The 19,817-nt window shown below is 39.3% G+C and overlaps 1 protein-coding gene and 1 pseudogene across 3 annotated transcripts in view; both read right to left on the bottom strand.

The window, feature by feature from the left end:
• Nucleotides 1-19,817, bottom strand: part of TMCC1 (transmembrane and coiled-coil domain family 1) — a 248,599-nt gene that overhangs the window by 159,808 nt on the left and 68,974 nt on the right. Inside the window, exons 2-3 of one of the 3 annotated variants that reach the window (XM_066245647.1) lie at nt 18,794-18,849; nt 14,334-14,605 (exon numbers count right to left, since the gene is read on the bottom strand). In XM_066245647.1, the coding sequence (XP_066101744.1) occupies nt 14,334-14,564 (231 nt within the window). In that variant the 5' untranslated portion in view covers nt 14,565-14,605; nt 18,794-18,849. Of the gene's footprint in view, nt 1-14,333; nt 14,907-18,793; nt 18,850-19,817 lie in introns of those variants that run through there. The other 2 variants (XM_066245646.1, XM_066245650.1) reach the window with 2 other exon arrangements.
• LOC136314595 (large ribosomal subunit protein uL3-like) overlaps nt 14,809-19,817 on the bottom strand; it is a 58,148-nt pseudogene continuing 53,139 nt past the window's right edge.

Below are 19,817 nucleotides of genomic sequence, written 5' to 3'. Positions count from 1 at the left end.
CCGAGGTCACCAGCTTGAGCGCGGGCTCATCTGGTTTGAGTAAGGCTCACTAGCTTGAGCCCAAGGTCGCTGGCCCAAGCAAGGGGTCACTCCGTCTGCTATAGCCCCCCCTCTCCGTCAAGGCACATATGAGAAAGCAATCAATGAACAACTAAGGTGCTGTAACAAAGAATTGATACTTCTCATCTCTCTCCCTTCCTGTCTGTCTGTCCCTGTCTGTCACTCTCTCTGTCTTTGTCACCAAAAAAAAAAAAAAAAAATGAGGTGAGGTGAGCAGTATGGCAATAGCTCAGGTACCACTGTCCACCACAGCCAAATCTTTGCTATTACATTATTACATTTATATATTGTGGGTAGCTGCTTTCATGCTTCTGATGCAGAGTTGAGTAGCTACAAGAGATTATATGGTCAAAAATATTTACTATTACTATTTACAGAAAAGGTTTGCAGATTTGATGAAAAACAATGCTAGATCAAACAGTCAATAAACATTATTAAACAAGTGTGAATAAACACTGGTCCCATTGTGATTTGTAAAACATTTAACAGAAGAACACATAAACTGAGATATCACCATGAAAGATTCCAGTATGTTTAACCAGGTTTACACTTTCATCTGTGTCAATTTTTCATATCCACATCATAGAATCAAAGAACAAAGTTAGCAGGAACAGTAAAGATCAGGTAGGTAGTTAAGTGAGTTGCCTAAAATCATTCAGCTAGTAAATGGAAAATCCAGAACAGAAGCCTTCTTTTAAAAAATTATTTTCCATTATAACAAAGCAAATTTTCATTTATTTTATTTTTATTTTTATTTTTATTTTTTGAGAGACAGGCAGAAAGGGAGAAAGATGAGAAGCATCAAGTTATAGTTGCGTCACTTCAGTTGTTCACTGATTGCTTTTCATATGTGTCTTGACTGGGGGGCTCAAACCAAGCCCGTGCTCAAGCTGGCAACCATGGGGTCATTTCAACGATCCCACACTCAAGCTTGTGAGCCTGCGCTCAAGCCTGATGAGCCTGCTTAAGCCAGCAACCTTGGATAACCAAGCTAATTTTTTTTTTTTTTTTTGTATTTTTCTGAAGCTGGAAACAGGGAGAGACAGTCAGACAGACTCCCGCATGCGCCCGACCGGGATCCACCCGGCACGCCCACCAGGGGCGACGCTCTGCCCACCAGGGGGGCGATGCTCTGCCCCTCTGGGGCGTTGCTCTGCCGCGACCAGAGCCACTCTAGCGCCTGGGGCAGAGGCCAAGGAGCCATCCCCAGCGCCCGGGCCATCTTTGCTCCAATGGAGCCTTGGCTACGGGAGGGGAAGAGAGAGACAGAGAGGAAGGAGGGGGGGGTGGAGAAGCAAATGGGCGCTTCTCCTATGTGCCCTGGCCAGGAATCGAACCCGGGTCCCCCGCACGCCAGGCCGACGCTCTACCACTGAGCCAACCGGCCAGGGCCAACCAAGCTAATTTTAATTAATGAAATAATTATTTTCCACTTTTTGACAGTAAGGTATAAAATTTGACTTTATAATGTTTCAAGTAATCTGAGTGTTTACAAGTTTGATTTATCAGAAAACAATTATAATAACACCAAAACTTAAGGGAATCAAACAGAAACCAAATCTACTCTGAATTTACAGGTTTCTTTTCTCCTCTAATTCTACTGTCCATTTCGCCCCTTGATGTTACTTACCACTTTATTTTAAAACACTAACATTATCCTGATCCTGTGGTACATTTATATACTACGTTGAAATTTTCAAAGCATTTATTTAAATAATCTCAGTTTGTACCATGAAATATATACCTGACTTCTGGACTACTATGAATCTTATCATTGCTTCTAAATATGACCTATTTCTAATCTATTGCCATAAAAACAGATATTCAATATCCATCTCCCTAAATTCACTTTTTTCTTAAGATTCTTTCATTGGACCTCTGTTGTAATAATTTAGCAGTTTTTTCTAAGATGTTTATGCTGCTGCATAAAATATTTATTAAGGTCCACTATTATTTTCTTCATAGAGAATTCCTTTCTTGGTACAGTATATTGCTAATCAACTCCACTTACTTACCTTCTAGGGAAATCCTATTCAGGACCTTCAAAATCATTCAAACTGACCATTGTCAATCTCTTGCTTTGATCTCTCCCACTACTCTATTTAAGGCTTCTAAGACCTTGGTTTCAGTCATCATCACTTCTTACCTAGATTCTACAACAGACTCCTAACTGTTCTACCAGCTTCTACCTTGATCCCCTGTAATGTATTCACACAGCAGCCAGAGCAATCCTTCTAAAAAATTAAGTCAAAACATGTGACTCCTATGCTCAAAACCTTCCAATGGCTTTCCATGTAATTCAGAGTACAGCCACAGCCCTTACTATGTCTATGGAGCCATACCTGATCTGGCCACTAGTAAACTCTCACCCCATCTCTGTTACAATAGTCCTCTCTTATCCCTTATGGTTTCACTTTTCATGATTTCAGTTATCCTCAGAAAACATAGGTCCAAAAATATTAAATGGAAAATTCCAGAAATAATGCTTAAATTTTAAGTTGTGTGCCATTTCCCATATAGCATGATGAATCATCATTAGTAGCCTAACACCAAGTCACAATGCCTATATCACTTACCTCAATTCATCTCATCATACAGGCATTTTTTAAAACACATCATATCATCACAAGAAAGGTGAGTACAGTACAATCAGATATTTTTAGAGACTACATTCACATAACTTCTATTTAGTATATTGTTATAACTTCTACTTTATTAGTTATTGTGACTAATCTCTTACTGTGCCCAATTTATAAATTAAATTTTATAATAGGTATGTATGTATAGGAAAAAACAGTATATATAGGGTTTGGTACTATCCACTGTTTCAAGGCATCCAAAGCAGGTGTGGGTGATGGACAAGGGGTTTAGAAACATACCCCTTGAGGATAAGGGCACTGTTCTATGTCCTGCTCACTCAGCTTTTTCATACTGGACTCTTTGCTATACCTTCAACATATCAGGCAGACTCCTACCATGCACTTACTTCATCTGCCTTGAGTATTTATCCCCCAGCTAGCCAATCATACCACTAATTCCTTCATCTCTTCAAATCTTCACTAGAATGCCACCTTCTCAATGAGGTTTATCCTTATCATCCTACTTTATGCTGCATCTCACCACTCTTGCATACATATTCCTGATCTCTCTTAGCTCTAATTTTTTTCTTTTTCCCATAATACTTATCACCTTTCAACATAATATATAATTTATTTATTATATCTATTATATGCTATCTCCTTTAATAGAAAGTAAGCTCCATAAGGGCAGAAAATTTTGCCTGTTTGTTTTCTGATGTATCCTAACTACCAACATTGCATAGTACATAATATTTAATATTGATGAATGACTGTATGAATGCTATTCCATTTCAAACATTTATCCATGTATATTTTCAAACTCACTAAGTAGACATTCTTTCTTGTTCTCTCTGTCTATTCACTACTCATTAATTCACTGAATAAATAAACCAAGGGCAAAAGTATCAGGCATGGGGAATTCAGATATGAATAAGATACAAACTCAGCCCTCAAGTAACTCCTCTCTCCATTTCCACCATCACTTCCTTCATCCAAACTAGAACTTGATCTCACCTGGATTACTATGATAGCCTTCTGACTCATCTACCTGCATTAAATCTGAACCTACTCCAATCCATTCTCTGTGCTATAAGCATAGCGATGTTTTCTAATCAGAACATTGATACTGCCCCCTTGCTTAAAATGCTGATGGTACTCATTCCTCAGAGATGGGGAAAAACCCCTTAACATTTTCCACAAACCTCTGATATGCTTCTTATCTATCTCTCCAGACTTAACCAGCGTACACTTGCACATACACACACACAAACATATACACCTGCCATTCTCTCCCTCATGCTCAGAGAAACTTCCTCCCATCTTAAGGTCTTCGAACCTGTAGTTCCCTCTCCATCATCTAATTACCTCAGCTTATCCTTCAGATCAGGGGTCCCCAAACTTTTTACACAGGGGGCCAGTTCACTGTCCCTCAGACTGTTGGAGGGCTGGACTATAAAAAAAAACTATGAACAAATCCCTATGCACACTGCACATATCTTATTTTAAAGTAAAAAAAACAAAACAGGAACAAATACAATATTTAAAATAAAGAACAAGTAATTTTAAATCAACAAACTGACCAGTATTTCAATGGGAACTATGCTCCTCTCACTGACCACCAATAAAAGAGGTGCCCCTTCCGGAAGTGTGATGGGGGCCGGATAAATGGCCTCAGGGGGCAGCATGTGGCCCCGAGGGTGGTAGTTTGGGGACCCCTGCTTTAGATCTCTGTCACTTCCTCAGGGAAGTCTATCCTGACTTCCTTAACTAGGTCAAATGTCCCTATAAAAGGCTCTAGTAGCACTTGTCACAGTTGGAAATTTTATGTTTCTGTAACATGTGTCCCCATCTGATTATAAACTCCACGAGAGCAAAGATCACATCTGTATTTGTTTACCAGGTATCTGCAATGCCTAGCATTATCAAATACTCAATATGTATATTTGTTGAATAAATGAATGAAAGCATAAACCAACATATGGAAATGTGAATAACTTTAGAGGAAGAATAAAAAGTATGGAAAAGGAGTGCTAGTTGCTATAAGGAAAAAAGTGGCATGAGGTAAAGAAGTCCACCTGGGCTAAATCATGGTTAAAGAATTTTCTTTACCTCTCAGATAATAGTGGAGCCAGTGAAAGGTTTTTTAAATAATGGAAATGACATAATTTGTTTTGCATGTTAGCTCTCACAAGCTGCAGCAGCATGGAGAAAGGATCTGAAATGGAAATAAGATAAATGAAGCCCCAAACTAGAGCATTGATTTTAAAATGGAGAATGGGGCAAGCTTGGGGATCATGTGTTTGAAAAATGAAAGGTATAAGAATAAATCTAAAGTTGCCAACCTTAGATTTACTGGTGACTGCTGGCTCCAGTAAATTCTCAAACTCATGGGCTAACTGCACTAGAATCATCTGAGGCCTTCATTATTAATACATATTTCTAAACTCCATATCAGATCTTATAAATCAGAATTCTGGGGTGGGTATGGAAAGCTTATTTTCAACTAGTGTCCTAAATGATTTCTACTGTATCCACTCAAGTTTAAAAACAACTGAGACAGAAAAGATAGTGGAATACAAGATGGTTTATGAAAGATGATAATGAGTTTAAATTTGGAAATGATGACTTTGAATTGCCTATGCAGACAGCCAATGCTGAGAGTCAGAGGATTGGTCAAGTTGGAGATCAATATTTGGTGGAAGCTGAAAGTATGACAACTTTAAGTTCCAAAGGACACACTAAGAGTGGATAGAGAAGATAACTTGCTCATTATTCAATAAATACCCTAAAGTGTCTTTTTTGCATGAGGTATTTGTGTGCAAAATATTGTCCTGCTAGGTGTTGGGAGGTATATAAAGCTAACACATGGTACATGTCTTGCAAGCCTCTCAATATATCAGCCAAAATGTCAAAGGCCTTATCATTCAAGTCCATAATATACCTTGAATATGTATGTATATGTTTGCCAAGAAAACACTAATTAGTTTGTTCCCAAAAGTCTTTAACTTAGAGGATATACTTATTATACTCCCTATTACCCACATCAACATACTGAAGCACCCCCACCCTGCTTCAAAACTTTCAAAGATTCCTCTGAACAAATAACTTCTTTCCTAAATATACACATTCTTATAATTCTCAAGGCACTTATCTCATTCTACCTTGTATAATAATATTGTGGATGGAGCACAGTGCTGCAGAAAGAGAAGTAGCCTATATAAATCAAAAGCTTCACCCCTTATTTATAAGTTATATGACCCTGAAAATCACTTGTTTCCTACTTTGTGAAATGACAACAAGAAGCTTCATTACCATCTCATAAAATAATTAAGATCAAGTGAGATAATTCATGTTAAGTTACCTTATTAAAATTCACAAGTTATATTCTCTATGTGCATCTTACCTTTCTTACTAATTTTAAAAATCTTAACTTATGCCTGACTGGTGATGGTGCAGTGGATAAAGTATTGACCTGGGACATTGAGGTCCCAGATTTGAAACCCCATGCTCAATCATGGGGTCACCAGCTTGTGCATGAGATCATAGACATGATCCCATGGTCACTGGTTTGAGCCCAAAGGTTGCTGGCTAGAAGTCCAAGGTTGCTGGCTTGAGCAAAGGGTCACTGACTCACCTGAAGCCTACCAGTCAAGGCATGTATGAGAAGAAATCAATGAACTAAAGTGCCATAATTATGAGTTGATGCTTCTAATCTCTCTCTCTTGCACACACACATGCTAAAAATATAAAAATAAATAAAAAATAAAATCTTAAGAGTTAGGATCAAGTGTTATGCATGTATAAGTCTACCACAGCATTTTTCAGGATATCCTGCACATAACATGTACTCTTAAGTTTGATCAAATTATGATGAATAAATGCTATGAGATAAAAAAGAGAGGAATATTTATACCCTACCTCATTCAAAAAAGGATCCAAGGCAGCTAACATGCATGCTTCCTTAACCAATCTATCCCACCAATAAATTTTGTTTTTCTTGCTCATATCATTCCCCTGTGTGAAATAACCCCTTCTCCTACTACCACATACTCTATATCTAAATCCTATTTCTCCTACAAGACCCAAATTCACTTCAGCCCAGAATGACCTTTCTCTTCTCAACTTGGCACCATTTACCATATAGATACTGTTTTATGTTGTTTGCCATATCACTAACTATACTGTAAGTTCATTGAGTCTAGAATGAGAAAGTTTTCAGATTTCCTGGAGAACTTTAATTTGAACAATAGGTATAACAGAAACAATCTTATATGGTGGCTATTCTTTAAAATCTGAGAGAAGGATCTGAAGACCATATTATGCATAAAATGTGAACCCTCAATTATCATAATTAAATGCCAACAATGGATTGTTTCTCTCATTTTATACATACAAATAAAATTTTTAACATTTTAATGTACAAAAAGAAAAACACATTCTATGTAGTTCCTGTACATGCTTTAGATGTCCCAAGTACTGAGACCAATATCCAATTCATAAAAATGGAGACATACTTTGTATGGTAGGTAAAAGGAGTTTCTGACTCATAGTGACTAGCATACAGTAGTTACTAAAACCTAAATAATAAAAATATAAATGACCTAGCTATATTATTTCAGTTCTGCAAAGCTCTAGTTGTGAAGCATGCTAGCTGGAAAACCATAGGCATACCTAGCTCTTCTATGCCCCTGCTATTTTGTCAATAAAAAAGAAAAAATACACCTAACCAGGGGTAGTGCAGTGGACAGAGTGTCAGACTGGGATGCAGAGGACCCAGGTTCGAAACCCTGAGGTCGCTAGCTTGAGCGTGGGCTCATCTGGTTTGAGCTAGGCTCACCAGCTTGAATCCAAGGTCACTGGCTTAAGCAAGGGGTCACTTGGTTTGCACATATGAGAAAGCAGTTCGTGAACAACTAAGGTGCCTCGAGAAAGAATTGATGCTTCTCATCTCTCTCTCTTCCTGTCTGTCCCTATCTGATCCTCTTTCTGTCTCTATCTCTGTCTCGCGCACGCGCGCGCACACACACACACACAGAGAAAATACAAAAAAAGGGCTGTTTTAGAATTAATAAGAAAATTACATAACACATTTAAACACAACACTGCTGGCCACATAAGCATACAATGATGGTGGCTTTCATTTTCATCACTACCAACTATGTTATCTCAAATATCTCTTGATTAATATTCATATACTGGCATTGTTTTATGTAAAGAAAATTACATTGAAAATTTAAACATTTTCGACCTGTGGTGGCGCAGTGGATAAAGCGTCGACCTGGAAAGCTGAGGTCGCTGGTTCAAAACCCTGGGCTTACCCGGTCAAGGCACATATGGGAGTTGATGCTTCCTGCTCCTCCCCCCTTGTGTCTCCCTTCTCTCTCTCTCTCTAAAATGAATAAATAAAATTAAAAAAAAAATTTAAACATTTTCATTTCTGCATCTCCAACTCAGTATGTAAAGAAGGTTAACACACGTCGGCCTAGCGTGCGGAGGACCGGGGTTCGATTTCCGGCCAGGGCACACAGGAGAAGCGCCCATTTGCTTCTCCACCCCTCCGCCGCGCTTTCCTCTCTGTCTCTCTCTTCCCCTCCCGCAGCCAAGGCTCCATTGGAGCAAAGATAGCCCGGGCGCTGGGGATGGCTCTGTGGCCTCTGCCCCAGGCGCTACAGTGGCTCTGGTCGCAACATGGCGACGCCCAGGATGGGCAGAGCATCGCCCCTGGTGGGCGTGCCGGGTGGATCCCAGTCGGGCGCATGCGGGAGTCTGTCTGACTGTCTCTCCCTGTTTCCAGCTTCAGAAAAATGAAAAGAAAAAAAAAAAGAAAAAAAAAAAAAAAGAAAAAAAAAAGGTTAACACAAACTATGATATTACAACAAAATATGTTGTAATATTATGCAATCACTACAATTCTAATAAGAAATGTTTATGGATATCTAAAATTGCTCATGATAGAATTTTAATCAAAAAGAATACAGCGGCCCTGGCCGGTTGGCTCAGCGGTGGAGCGTCGGCCTGGCGTTCGGGGAACCCAGGTTCGATTCCCGGCCAGGGCACATAGGAGAGACGCCCATTTGCTTCTCCACCTCCCTTCCCTCCTCTCTGTCTCTCTCTTCCCCTTCTGCAGCTGAGGCTCCATTGGAGCAGAGATGGCCCGGACGCTGGGGATGGCTCCTTGGTCTCTGCCCCAGGCGCTGGAGTGGCTCTGGTCGCAGCGGAGCGACGCCCGGGAGGGGCAGAGCATCGCCCCCTGGTGGGCAGAGTGTCGCCCCTGGTGGGCGTGCCGAGTGGATCCCGGTCAGGCGCATGCGGGAGTCTGTCTGACTGTCTCTCCCCGTTTCCAGCTTCAGAAAAATACAATAAATAAATAAATAAAAACCAAAAAGAATACAGCCTGACTAGGCGGTGGCACAGTGGATAGAGCATCAGACTAGAACACAGAGAACACAGGTTCAAAACCCTGAGGTTGCCTGCTTAAGCACCGGTTCACTGGGCTTGAGCACAAGTTCCTTGAGCATGTGGTTGCTGGCTTGAGCATGGGATCATAGACATAACCCCGTGGTGCTAATTTGAGTCCAAAGGTCTCTGGCTTGAGCCCAAAGGTTGCTTGTTGGCTTGATCAAGGGGTCACTCACTCTGCTGTAGTTCCCCCCCACATCAAGGCACATATGAGAAAGCAATCAATGAACAACTAAAGTGCTGCAATGAAGAACTGATGCTTCTCATCTCTCTTTCTCCGTCTGTCTGTTCCTATTCGTCCCCACCCCCATTCGGTCTCCAAAAAAAAAAATAATTGTGCACTTTATAAGATTATGGTTTATTTTTAAATGTTAAACTTAATAAAACTAAATAAAAATAAATTTTTCTTTTTTAAAAATTTCTTGACTGATTTTTAGAGAGAGGAGATTGACAGAGAAAGAGGGAGGAGAAGTGGGAAGCATCAACTCATAGAAATTGCTTCCTGTATGTGCCTTGACCAGGCAAGTCCAAGGTTTTAAATTCACAACATCAGTATTCCATGTCAATGCTTTATTCACTGTGCCACCATAGGTCAGGCTAAATTTTCTTCTATATATTTTTTCATATATAACATATTAAACGGAAAACAAAATATTGGCAGTATTTTTATATTATTTTTCTTTTACTTTTCTGTTTTTCAAAGTTTTCTACACTGAGCATATTTCTTTCAAATTCAAAACACTTAACTTTTTAAGTTTTATATCAAAAAGCACTTATAGAAAAAAAAATCAATCTGCCTTTGTGAATTTAAAAATGATCCGTTAGGCCTTGGCCAGTTGGCTCAGTGGTAGAGCATCGGCCCAGTATGTGGATGTCCCAGGTTCAATTCCCAGTCAGGGCACACAGGAGAGGCACTCAGCAGCTTCTCCACCCCTTCCCTCTCATTTCTTTCTCTCTCTCCCTCTTTCTCTCTCCCTCTCTCTTTTCTCTCTCTCCCTCTCTCTTCCTCTCTCTCTCCCCCTCCTGCAGCCATGGATCAATTGGAGCAAGTTGGCCCTGGGCACTGAGGATGGCTCCATGGCCTCCGCCTCAGATCAACACCCCAGATGGGCAGAGCATCACCCCCTAGTGGGATTGCCAGGTGGATCACACTCAGGGTGCATGCGGGAGTCTGTCTCTCTACCTCTCCTCTCACTAAATTAAAAAAAAATAAAATAAAAAAAATTAAAAAAAGATCCTTTAGGCCAGGGGTCCCCAAACTACGGCCCGTGGGCCGCATGCGGCCCCCTAAGGCCATTTATCCAGCCCCTGCCGCACTTCCGGAAGGGACACCTCTTTCATTGGTGGTCAGTGAGAGGAGCATAGTTCCCATTGAAATACTGGTCAGTTTGTTGATTTAAATTTACTTGTTCTTTATTTTAAATATTGTATTTGTTCCTGTTTTGGTTTTTTTACTTTAAAATAAGATATGTGCAGTGTGCATAGGGATTTGTTCATAGTTTTTTTTATAGTCCCTCCAACGGTCTGAGAGTCAGTGAACTGGCCCCCTGTGTAAAAAGTTTGGGGACTCCTGCTTTAGGCCCTGGCCTGTTAGTTCAGTCAGTTAAGAATGTTGTGTCCTGAAACAAACAAGGTTGCAGGTCCGATCTGGGGTCAGGGCACACACAGGAAGCAATCAAAGAATGCATGACTGAGTGGAACAACAAATGAATGCTTCCCTTCCCCCTCTACTCTTGCCTTTCATCTCTCTGTCTCTCTAAAAATCAATAAAAATTAAGCCCTGGCTGGATAGCTCACTTGGTTAGAGCATCGTCCCGGACTGCAAAGGTTGCCAGTTTAATTCCCTGGTCAGAGCACAAACATGAGTAGGTCGATGTTCCTGTCTCTCTCTCTCTCTTTCTCTGCCACTCTCTCAAAACAAACAAACAAATAAATAAAAATAAAAATCCTTTATATGATGTAATTTGATTATATATGTATGGCATCTATTTATGAAGTACATATATATGCTTACTTTAAGAGACAAAAACTTTTTTTTTTTTGCATTTTCTGAAGTTGGAAACGGAAGGCAGTCACACAGATTCCCGCATGCGCCCGACCGGGATCCACCCTTCATGCCCACCAGGGGGCGATGCTCTGCCCATCTGGGCCATCGCTCTGTTGCAACCAGAGCCATTCTAGCGCCTGAGGCAGAGGCCACAGAGCCATCCTCAGCGCCCGGGCCAACTTTGCTCCAATGAAGCCTTGGCTGCGGGAGGGGAAGAGAGAGACAGAGAGGAAGGAGAGGGGGAGGGGCGGAGAAGCAGATGGGCACTTCTCCTGCATGCCCTGGCCGGGAATCGAACCCAGGACTCCTGCACGTCAGGCTAACGCTCTACCACTGAGCCAACTGGCCAGGGCCAAGAGACAAAAACATTTTAATACAAGTACTGCAGCAGACTGGATGTGTCCAAAAGATTTTTCTGTGGAGCCTGGCTGGTGGTGCAGTGGATAGAGTGTGTCTCAGAGCACTGGGGTCGCCAGCTCTATCCTGAGAGCCCCAGCACATTTCCCAAGGTCACTGGTTTGAGCCCCAGTCAGGGCACATATGAGAATCAATCAATCGGTACACAACTAGGTGGAACAACAAGTTGATGCTTCTCTCTCTCTCTCTTTCTCTCTCTCTCTCTCTCTCTTTCTCTCTGCCCCCCATTGTTCTCCTCCCTTCCTCTCTCTCTTAAAAAAAAAGGGAAGAAGAGGAGGAGGAGGGATAGAAAGGGGGAGGGGGAAGAAGAGTAGGAGGAGGAAGAGGAGGAGAAAATCAGATATTAGTGAACCTGAAAAGGAAAGAAATACAAAATCTTTGTGTTCGGCCCTGGCCGGTTGGCTCAGCGGTAGAGCGTCAGCCTGGCGTGCGGGGGACCCGGGTTCGATTCCCGGCCAGGGCACATAGGAGAAGCACCCATTTGCTTCTCCACCCCCCCTTCCTCTCTGACTCTCTCTTCCCCTCCCGCAGCCAAGGCTCCATTGGAGCAAAGATGGCCCAGGCACTGGGGATGGCTCCTTGGCCTCTGCCCCAGGCGCTAGAGTGGCTCTGGTTGTGGCAGAGCGATGCCCCGGAGGGGCAGAGTGTCGCCCCCTGGTGGGCAGACCGTGGCCCCTAGTGGGCGTGCCGGGTAGATCCCGGTCGGGCGCATTCGGGAGTCTGTCTGACTGTCTCTCCTCGTTTCCAGCTTCAGAAAAAAATACAAAAAAAAAAAAAATCTGTGTGTTCAAATAGGTCCGTCCCTTTCACATCATTAGGTCAAAGCCATGCTTTGAACCTATTATACACTGATAAATACTTGCCAAATCTGAATTTTTTAAATTATTGATTTGAGAGAAAGAGAGAGAAATGGGGAGAAACACTGACTAATTGTTCCACTTACTTATGCGTTCACTGGTTGATTTTTGTATGTGCCCTGACGAGTGATGGAACGTGCAACTGTGGTGTACAGGACGATGATCCAACCAACTGAGAACCCAGCCAGGGCTGAATATTTTTTAAGGGATCTAGCTTAAATGCCAATAACATACCTTAAAAACCAGACTCGTTATGTGACAAAGGGCTAGGGCAAAAGCAGATGGCTTTCAGATGATACACTGAAAAATTAACTCAACATTTGTCTTAAGAGTTGCGTGTGTGTACAGGGCACATGCAAACACAAATCTGTAAAAACACTATTAACTTATATAGTACAGAAATATCAGTGTACTTATACGGTTACTGCCAGTATTAAAATATTTTCATCCTCAGACCTTTGATTAAAAAAGGGAGAAAAAAATATAAAAATAGGAGTCAATATTTAGAATTTGAAACAATCTCACACACTAAAGTACAGCAGAGAAAAAGCTCTCCAGACTAATCTCCACTTAACCAACATGTGATATTATTCTTATACTCTCCATTTTCTCTAAAAGAGGTGCGGACTTCATGCCCACAAAATAATTAGTGTCCCTGGCTGGTACTTCCACATACATCTTGTTCCAACATCAGTTTGTTACTTATATTCATTATAACTCAAGTTTAAATAAATAAAATACTATATAAGCCAATCAGATTGAGTACTAAAAGGGCTACTATTTCTATTAAAATTGAGTGCTTTAGTAAGACTCAATAAAGCCAAGTTGCTTTTTTTTTATTTTTTAAGGACTTTATTAATTTTTCAGAGAGAGAGAGAGAGAGGGAAAGAGGAAGTGAGAGCGAGAGAGAGAAGGGGGAGGAGCAGGAAGCATCAACTCCCATATGTGCCTTGACCAGGCAAGCCCAGGGTTTCGAACCAACGACCTCAGTGTTCCAGGTCGACGCTTTATCCACTGCGCCACCACAGGTCAGGCCATAGTTGCTTTTTTAAAAAAGGAATTTAAGGTGGCACTTCAAGAGATTATTAAAATCCAAGATTCTGGCCCTGGCTGGGGTGCTCAGTGGATAAGAGTGTTAGCCCAGTGTGTGGACATCCTAAATTCAATTCACAGTCAAGGCACATATGAGAAGCGACCACCTGCTTCTCTTCCTCTCCCTCTCTTCTTTCTCTCTCTCTTCCCCTCTCACAGCCAGTGGCTCTGTTGGTCCAAGTATATCAGCCTCAGGCGCCCAAAACAGCGCAGTTGATTCCAACATCAGCCCAAGATCAGGGTTGCTGGTGGGTCTAGGTTGGGGCACATGCAGGAATCTATCTCACTATCTCTCCTCCTCTCACTTAACAAAAACAAAACAAAACAAAAGAGTAAATTATAAGAATGCATATGTTCTGAAGAAAGCAAAACGTATACTAATGGTACAGTATGTATGAAAATTAGAAGCAATTTATATTTCCATGCTAAACACAGACACACCCAGATTCTAGAACTTTATTCATTACCTTAATTAATGTAAGAAAGATAATTCATGTCCAAAACCAAAGCAACAAAGCATCTTTATTCCTCCACCATAAAACAGAGTTTTAAGACATAAAGAGCACATAAAGTATACTAAAGGTTTTCAGCAAAAAGGTAAAATAAACAAAATACAGTAATATGTTAGGAAGCAAATTGGAATATAATTATAAGCATGCATTCATTAGCTACAATAATTATTATTCCTCCATTTAACAAAAATGAAAACTATCTTTTACCACAACTTTGAGATATCTCTTTTTAGTGACCAAAGAAAAGCCGAAGAATCCTAGAAAAAAAAGAACAGTAAATTAACAGAAAAAGAAATACTAACAGACTTACCCGTTCTACAGTTGCCTCATCCCCTGGTAGACATGCGGCAGCAGCAGCAGCAGCACAAGCTATTTCCATCACAGCAGAGCTGGTAGGAGCATCAGTGGTAGATGAAGACCTTGGTCGGCCAGACTGCATAACAGTTGCCATCTCCTGGCCAGATTTCCTGTTGATTTGAGGACTTCCCTTTGGGGCCTCTGGCTTGCCCCGCCTACTATGCAAGCTTGTCCCTCTCTTCATCTTGGGTGGCACTCGGATCTGTTGCAGGACACGATTCAGAGCTGTGGGGTGGGTGGGAACACCATCAATCTCAGTACATGTGTTCTGGCTTTCCAGATCCACCTCAGTTTCTGGATCTGCCTGAATCTGCTGCACATCGTGTGGAGACACTGATGACCTCCTGCGCTGGTGTTGGAAGAGATGCTTCAAGCCTTGGCCAATCACATTAATGTTCTCCAAAGCATTGTGGGTCATTTTAGACAACTTTTGCTCTGATTCTGTCTGCTTTCTGGCCTCTGCATCTTGGGATTTGCCTCCAGGATCAGGATCCTCATATAACTGTTCAGTGCCCGAAGGCTCCATCAGTAGACTTAATATACTTATTTGCAAACTCAAAAAATTTTAAACACACCAAGACTGTCAAATTAGGTAGGCATTTGCTTCAACAGTAACTACACATGCAGCAGTGAGACGGAGGCTTCATGCCTATCTAATGTTTAAAGAAAAAAGAACACAAAAAACTCATATTATAAATCCATGCAGAAATTCCAGTGTTAAAACTAAGACAGACATGCCACTTAGCCAAACAAATGGATACTTCATTAAGCAATCTTTAATTAGAATACTAAAAGATAGTTTTCTAGATAGTGGGTAGTGATTATTATCTAAAATAGGAGAAAAGCTCAGAAACAAGTACATAAGAAATGAAAATAGCAATGTTTTAAAAAATCCCAGAAGCTATATACAATATATGAAGAATTGAATACCAAAGTAGTCATCTTGGAACAGAAGCCACAATAATAGCTTACAAAAATCCATTGCTTAGAAAATCAAGAGAACAGAACATTCAATATGTATATTCTTGCTGAGACAATTTAATTCCTATCACTGATAATCACAGTTAATTATCCATATGCTGAAACTCAGCACATTCAAACAGTAATACGAAGTAGATATCCCAACCTAACTGTATGTGGATTTTAATGGAAAAGAAGAATTTCTTGTCACTATTCATACTCATCAAGATCACTGGTAACATAGGGGGTGACAAGTTTGCTGCTCTTCTGAGAAGAAAATAAAAATAAAAATCTTGTAAGTTGAATTATCTGTTGAAGCACAAATGACCTTCTGGCAGCATATGCGTGAATGATCCAGACAGTCTGTTGTCAGAGAGACTAGAGCTTTACTCAGTACAAGCTATCAAGAAAAGATATTCTAAGAACATCCTTTCTCTGAATAGTCTCATACCTGACAGAAGCTTCCCATATATCCACAAAAATTCAAAAGCAAATAAGTAACATAGTAGCTGGGGTATAATAAAAGAGTAGGGCACAAGAAGGTCAAATAGCAGCCACAGACCAATATTAAATGCAAGAAATTAAAAGGAAGCTGAAACTTAAGAAATGTTAAGGTCAGCACAATTGCCATGGTTACGGAAATCACATGCAAAAAAGAGGTGGGGAGATGATAGGCATGAGAATTTTCATAATAGAAAGTGTTTATTTTTATATTGCATTTCTACAAATATAAAAAATAAAACTGCATTAATGCACAAAACCTGCTAGAAAGGACAAAATATGGTGTAGGACAGTGGTCCCCAACCTTTTTTGGGCCACGCACCGGTTTAATGTCAGAAAATATTTTTACGGACCGGCCTTTAGGGTGCCATAGATAAATGCACAAAATAAAATTATGCGACCAACGTAAAAACTGTGGTATTTTTAAATATATTGATAATTGTCGAACTTAAGAGACAAGCGTCAAGAGTGAGTCTTAGACGGATGTAACAGAGGGAATCTGGTCATTTTTAAAAAATAAAACATCGTTCAGACTTAAATATAAATAAAACGGTAATAATGTAAGTTATTTATTCTTTCTCTGTGGACCGGTACCAAATGGCCCACGGACCGGTACTGGTCCACGGCCCGGGGGTTGGGGACCACTGGTGTAGGAGTTTTTTATGTCCATATTTTCCTTCAATTTTTTGTTCAAAGAGCTTTAAAACTCCCTGCACTACCAAGCGCTCTTTACAATCTAAGTCACTATCAATGTTCTGGGAAAATGAGGACCACTTGCCACCAAGCAGTAATCAGAAGGCATAAATCAGCTACAACTCAAAGCTACTAGAGTTTAGAAAAACAGAAATGCAAACTTGAGTTTTCTTCCTGGTAACTACTCTCATTAGTATATGGGCACTGTCATTGTGGCTCTGCTGCCCACATTCTTTCATAACTATTTCCCCATTTCCTGACCGCTTCATGACTCAGGAGCATAAATAATGTGACAAGGTAAAAGGCATTGTTTCTCACTACTATCTTCCTCTTTGCTCCCAAACTAGCAAACAAGTAGCAGCCACGAGAATGGGAAATTTCACTGCTTTTCACTCAAATTCTTTGTGGCCACACTGTTCTTCTAACTGTACACTGCTTCAGCTTTTCCTTTTTTGTGGGGAGAAAGCCAAGAGAGAAACCCTGAATCCTTACTAGATTAATGACTGTCTTGGCTTCTGTTGGAGTTTTCTGAGGTTCCTTGTGGGCAAAACTTTTGCCACAGTATTTGTATATATTTAATTATCCTCACCTTTCCCATGAGTTTGTAGAGAAGACTTAATAGTTACTAGATTATTTCCACTCTGCAAAGGATCGAGCAGCTCAGAGAAAGTTTACCAAAATAATCCACTAACACTGTACTATACTGAATTATATGGGAGGATGCGAAAGCAGCAGGCTAATAATGAGGAAGTAACTTAATTTTTATTTGTATTTTATTATGTAAATAATACAAATAATTTGTTTTTTTAAAGTAAAATATATAAAATAAATTTATCCCATGAGAGTAAAAGACACCATGAATCAAGAAATGATGTCAAGGTTAGTTGGAAAACTTACTTGTTTCATATATAAAGGTATAAGGAATTTACTAGTCAGCAAATGTTTCTTTGGGCAGTGTTATAAACTAATCAAGTGGCCATCTGCTTCTTATTTTTTTTAATGAAAAATATGGCACATTTTATATGTAACTTCATTTGAGATTTCACTAGCATTTGGACATCATTTGTTTTCATATAATTTGAAGTGATGACTGATTGATTACAAAAAAAGCCAGCATTCCTAAGAAAACCTAGAAATAGGATGTCGATCTCCAAGCCAAAACTTGCACACACTATCTACACAAATGCAAAGATCACGTAATAGAACAGTAATGAATTCTGGGATTTCTAAAGGCAAGACATAACTATACTAATCAGCAGAGGCTTACCTAACATGGAACCCTAAGCTGAGCTTTAAACATCAAGTGGTAAGATAAGAAATTTTGAAAACCTATCATACTGATGATAAATATATAATCTGGTACTTACACTTGTAGCTATATCATCTGCATTATTGCTGTGACATCAACACAAGAAATATTGTCAAAATTTTGACACATGCTAAAATTTCTTGTAGGCCACCAGAAAATCTTTACAGCCACCATTCAATATAAGCCAAATGTTAAGGAAGGTCAAATACTATATGCCAAAATACCAAAGACAGCAATGTTGTAATAACTAACTCCATAAAATTTCTGATAGTAAGAATGCAAACACTAAAGAAATTCAACAATGGCAAAGATTTTTAAGAATTCCATATTTTCTTCTGTAAATTCAAACAAATAATAACTGTTGCTCAGTTTATAAAATTCACCCAAATAAGTATATTGAGACCCCTGGTTTAACACAAGTTCAACTGCAAAGTAAGTGTGCTTTCATAAGAAGGAAATGTTGGCTTCTCCTTTACTCACTCAGCATCTCTGCAAAAATAAGTAAACTAGAGGGAGTAGGGAAAGAAAAAGGAACAGAAGGACATGGCTGAAAGGGGGTAGAGGGAAAGAGTGAAAAGTTGGAAAGAAGAGAAAAAGCCACCTACAGATCAGGCATTTCAGATAACTTTGTTAAATTCTCAGAATTTTAAACAATTTTTCTACAATAGTTTTGCCAAAGACACAATGCACCATTAGTTCACATTCAAGAAACAAGTTGTTTTGAATTATATCAGAAATAAGTTAAAAAAAATTACGTTTTTAAAACTCATCAAATGTTTATGAGGGTGCTCTAAAACACATTCCAAATTATATAAAAATTATTTTTCTTATTTTCCTTTAAGTTTTTCTTTCCAATTTTTGGGGTTCTTTTGATAGACATGGTGACCACAGCTTTTTGGTTTGACTATAAACCAAGTTATTTCACTAACTATAAAGAGTTAAATACTTGCCTTTATCACTCTTCCTCAAGTACTTCCAAAGTATACAGGAATCCTCTTAGGAAAAGCTGAAAAGCAAACATTAAGAATTATATAATAAGAAACTTAGAGGGGAGAACATATCTATTACATAAATACAAAAAAACTGATTATACACATAAAATGCTAACATTTATCTCTTACTGGTAGAAATGGGGTAATTTTTTCAAATATTTTTCATTACTTTCTAATTTTTCAAAAAAATAATCAAGAAAAATTGTAATAAAAAATTAAAATTTGAGAAAAGAATATCAACTTGTCAATACTTAAAAGTAGTACATATCATAAGTAGCAATGAATATTTTTATACAATACTGAATTAGAAATGAATATTCCATTAATTCTAATCTTAAAGTAACATGAAAGGCAAAACAAGCACATGAAATACAGCACAATTTTAAAAATATTTTTTCAAGTAGCTTACAATTCTTTATCTGTAATTATGCATTCAAAAGCAATTCTAAAAACTTTAACTACACCACGTACAACTGAGATTCAAGATGCACCAAAATTAAAATTTTCCTGGAAAACTGGCTTCTGATAGCCATTAAGAGAGAAGCAATTTAATTATACAAGGTAATTAGTACAATTTAATTAACCAATACAATTTAATTAGTATTTTGGAGGTATATGCTATGTGCTCAGCATTATACAGACCAAATAAGGCATATTATCCTGCCCTCAAGGTACTTACTCTAATACTGAAAGCAAGAAAAAGAAAACAGTGCAAAACAACACAATTAAGTGCTAAAATGTGTGAGGAAAACTGCAATTAGCATCAGGAGTAAGTAAGATCAGTTAGAATTAGATTTGTCTAGAAAAACTTCATGAAAGAGAAGAGATTTTTAACTAAGCTTCAAAGGATGAAAAAATGAATAAGCAGGAAGAGATAAACCAAGACTTCCAGTTAAAGAGCAGTAAATACAGTATGTTTGCAGGCCAGTAAAGAGGTCAGCTAATTATACTGGTGGATACATATCTCAGTCATCTGGAAAAC

This window comes from Saccopteryx bilineata, chromosome 10, assembly GCF_036850765.1.
Source record: "Saccopteryx bilineata isolate mSacBil1 chromosome 10, mSacBil1_pri_phased_curated, whole genome shotgun sequence".
Classification (NCBI taxonomy): Eukaryota; Metazoa; Chordata; class Mammalia; order Chiroptera; family Emballonuridae; genus Saccopteryx; species Saccopteryx bilineata.
Note: the sequence above shows the minus strand (reverse complement) of the source record. Positions and strands in the feature narration are given on the sequence as shown.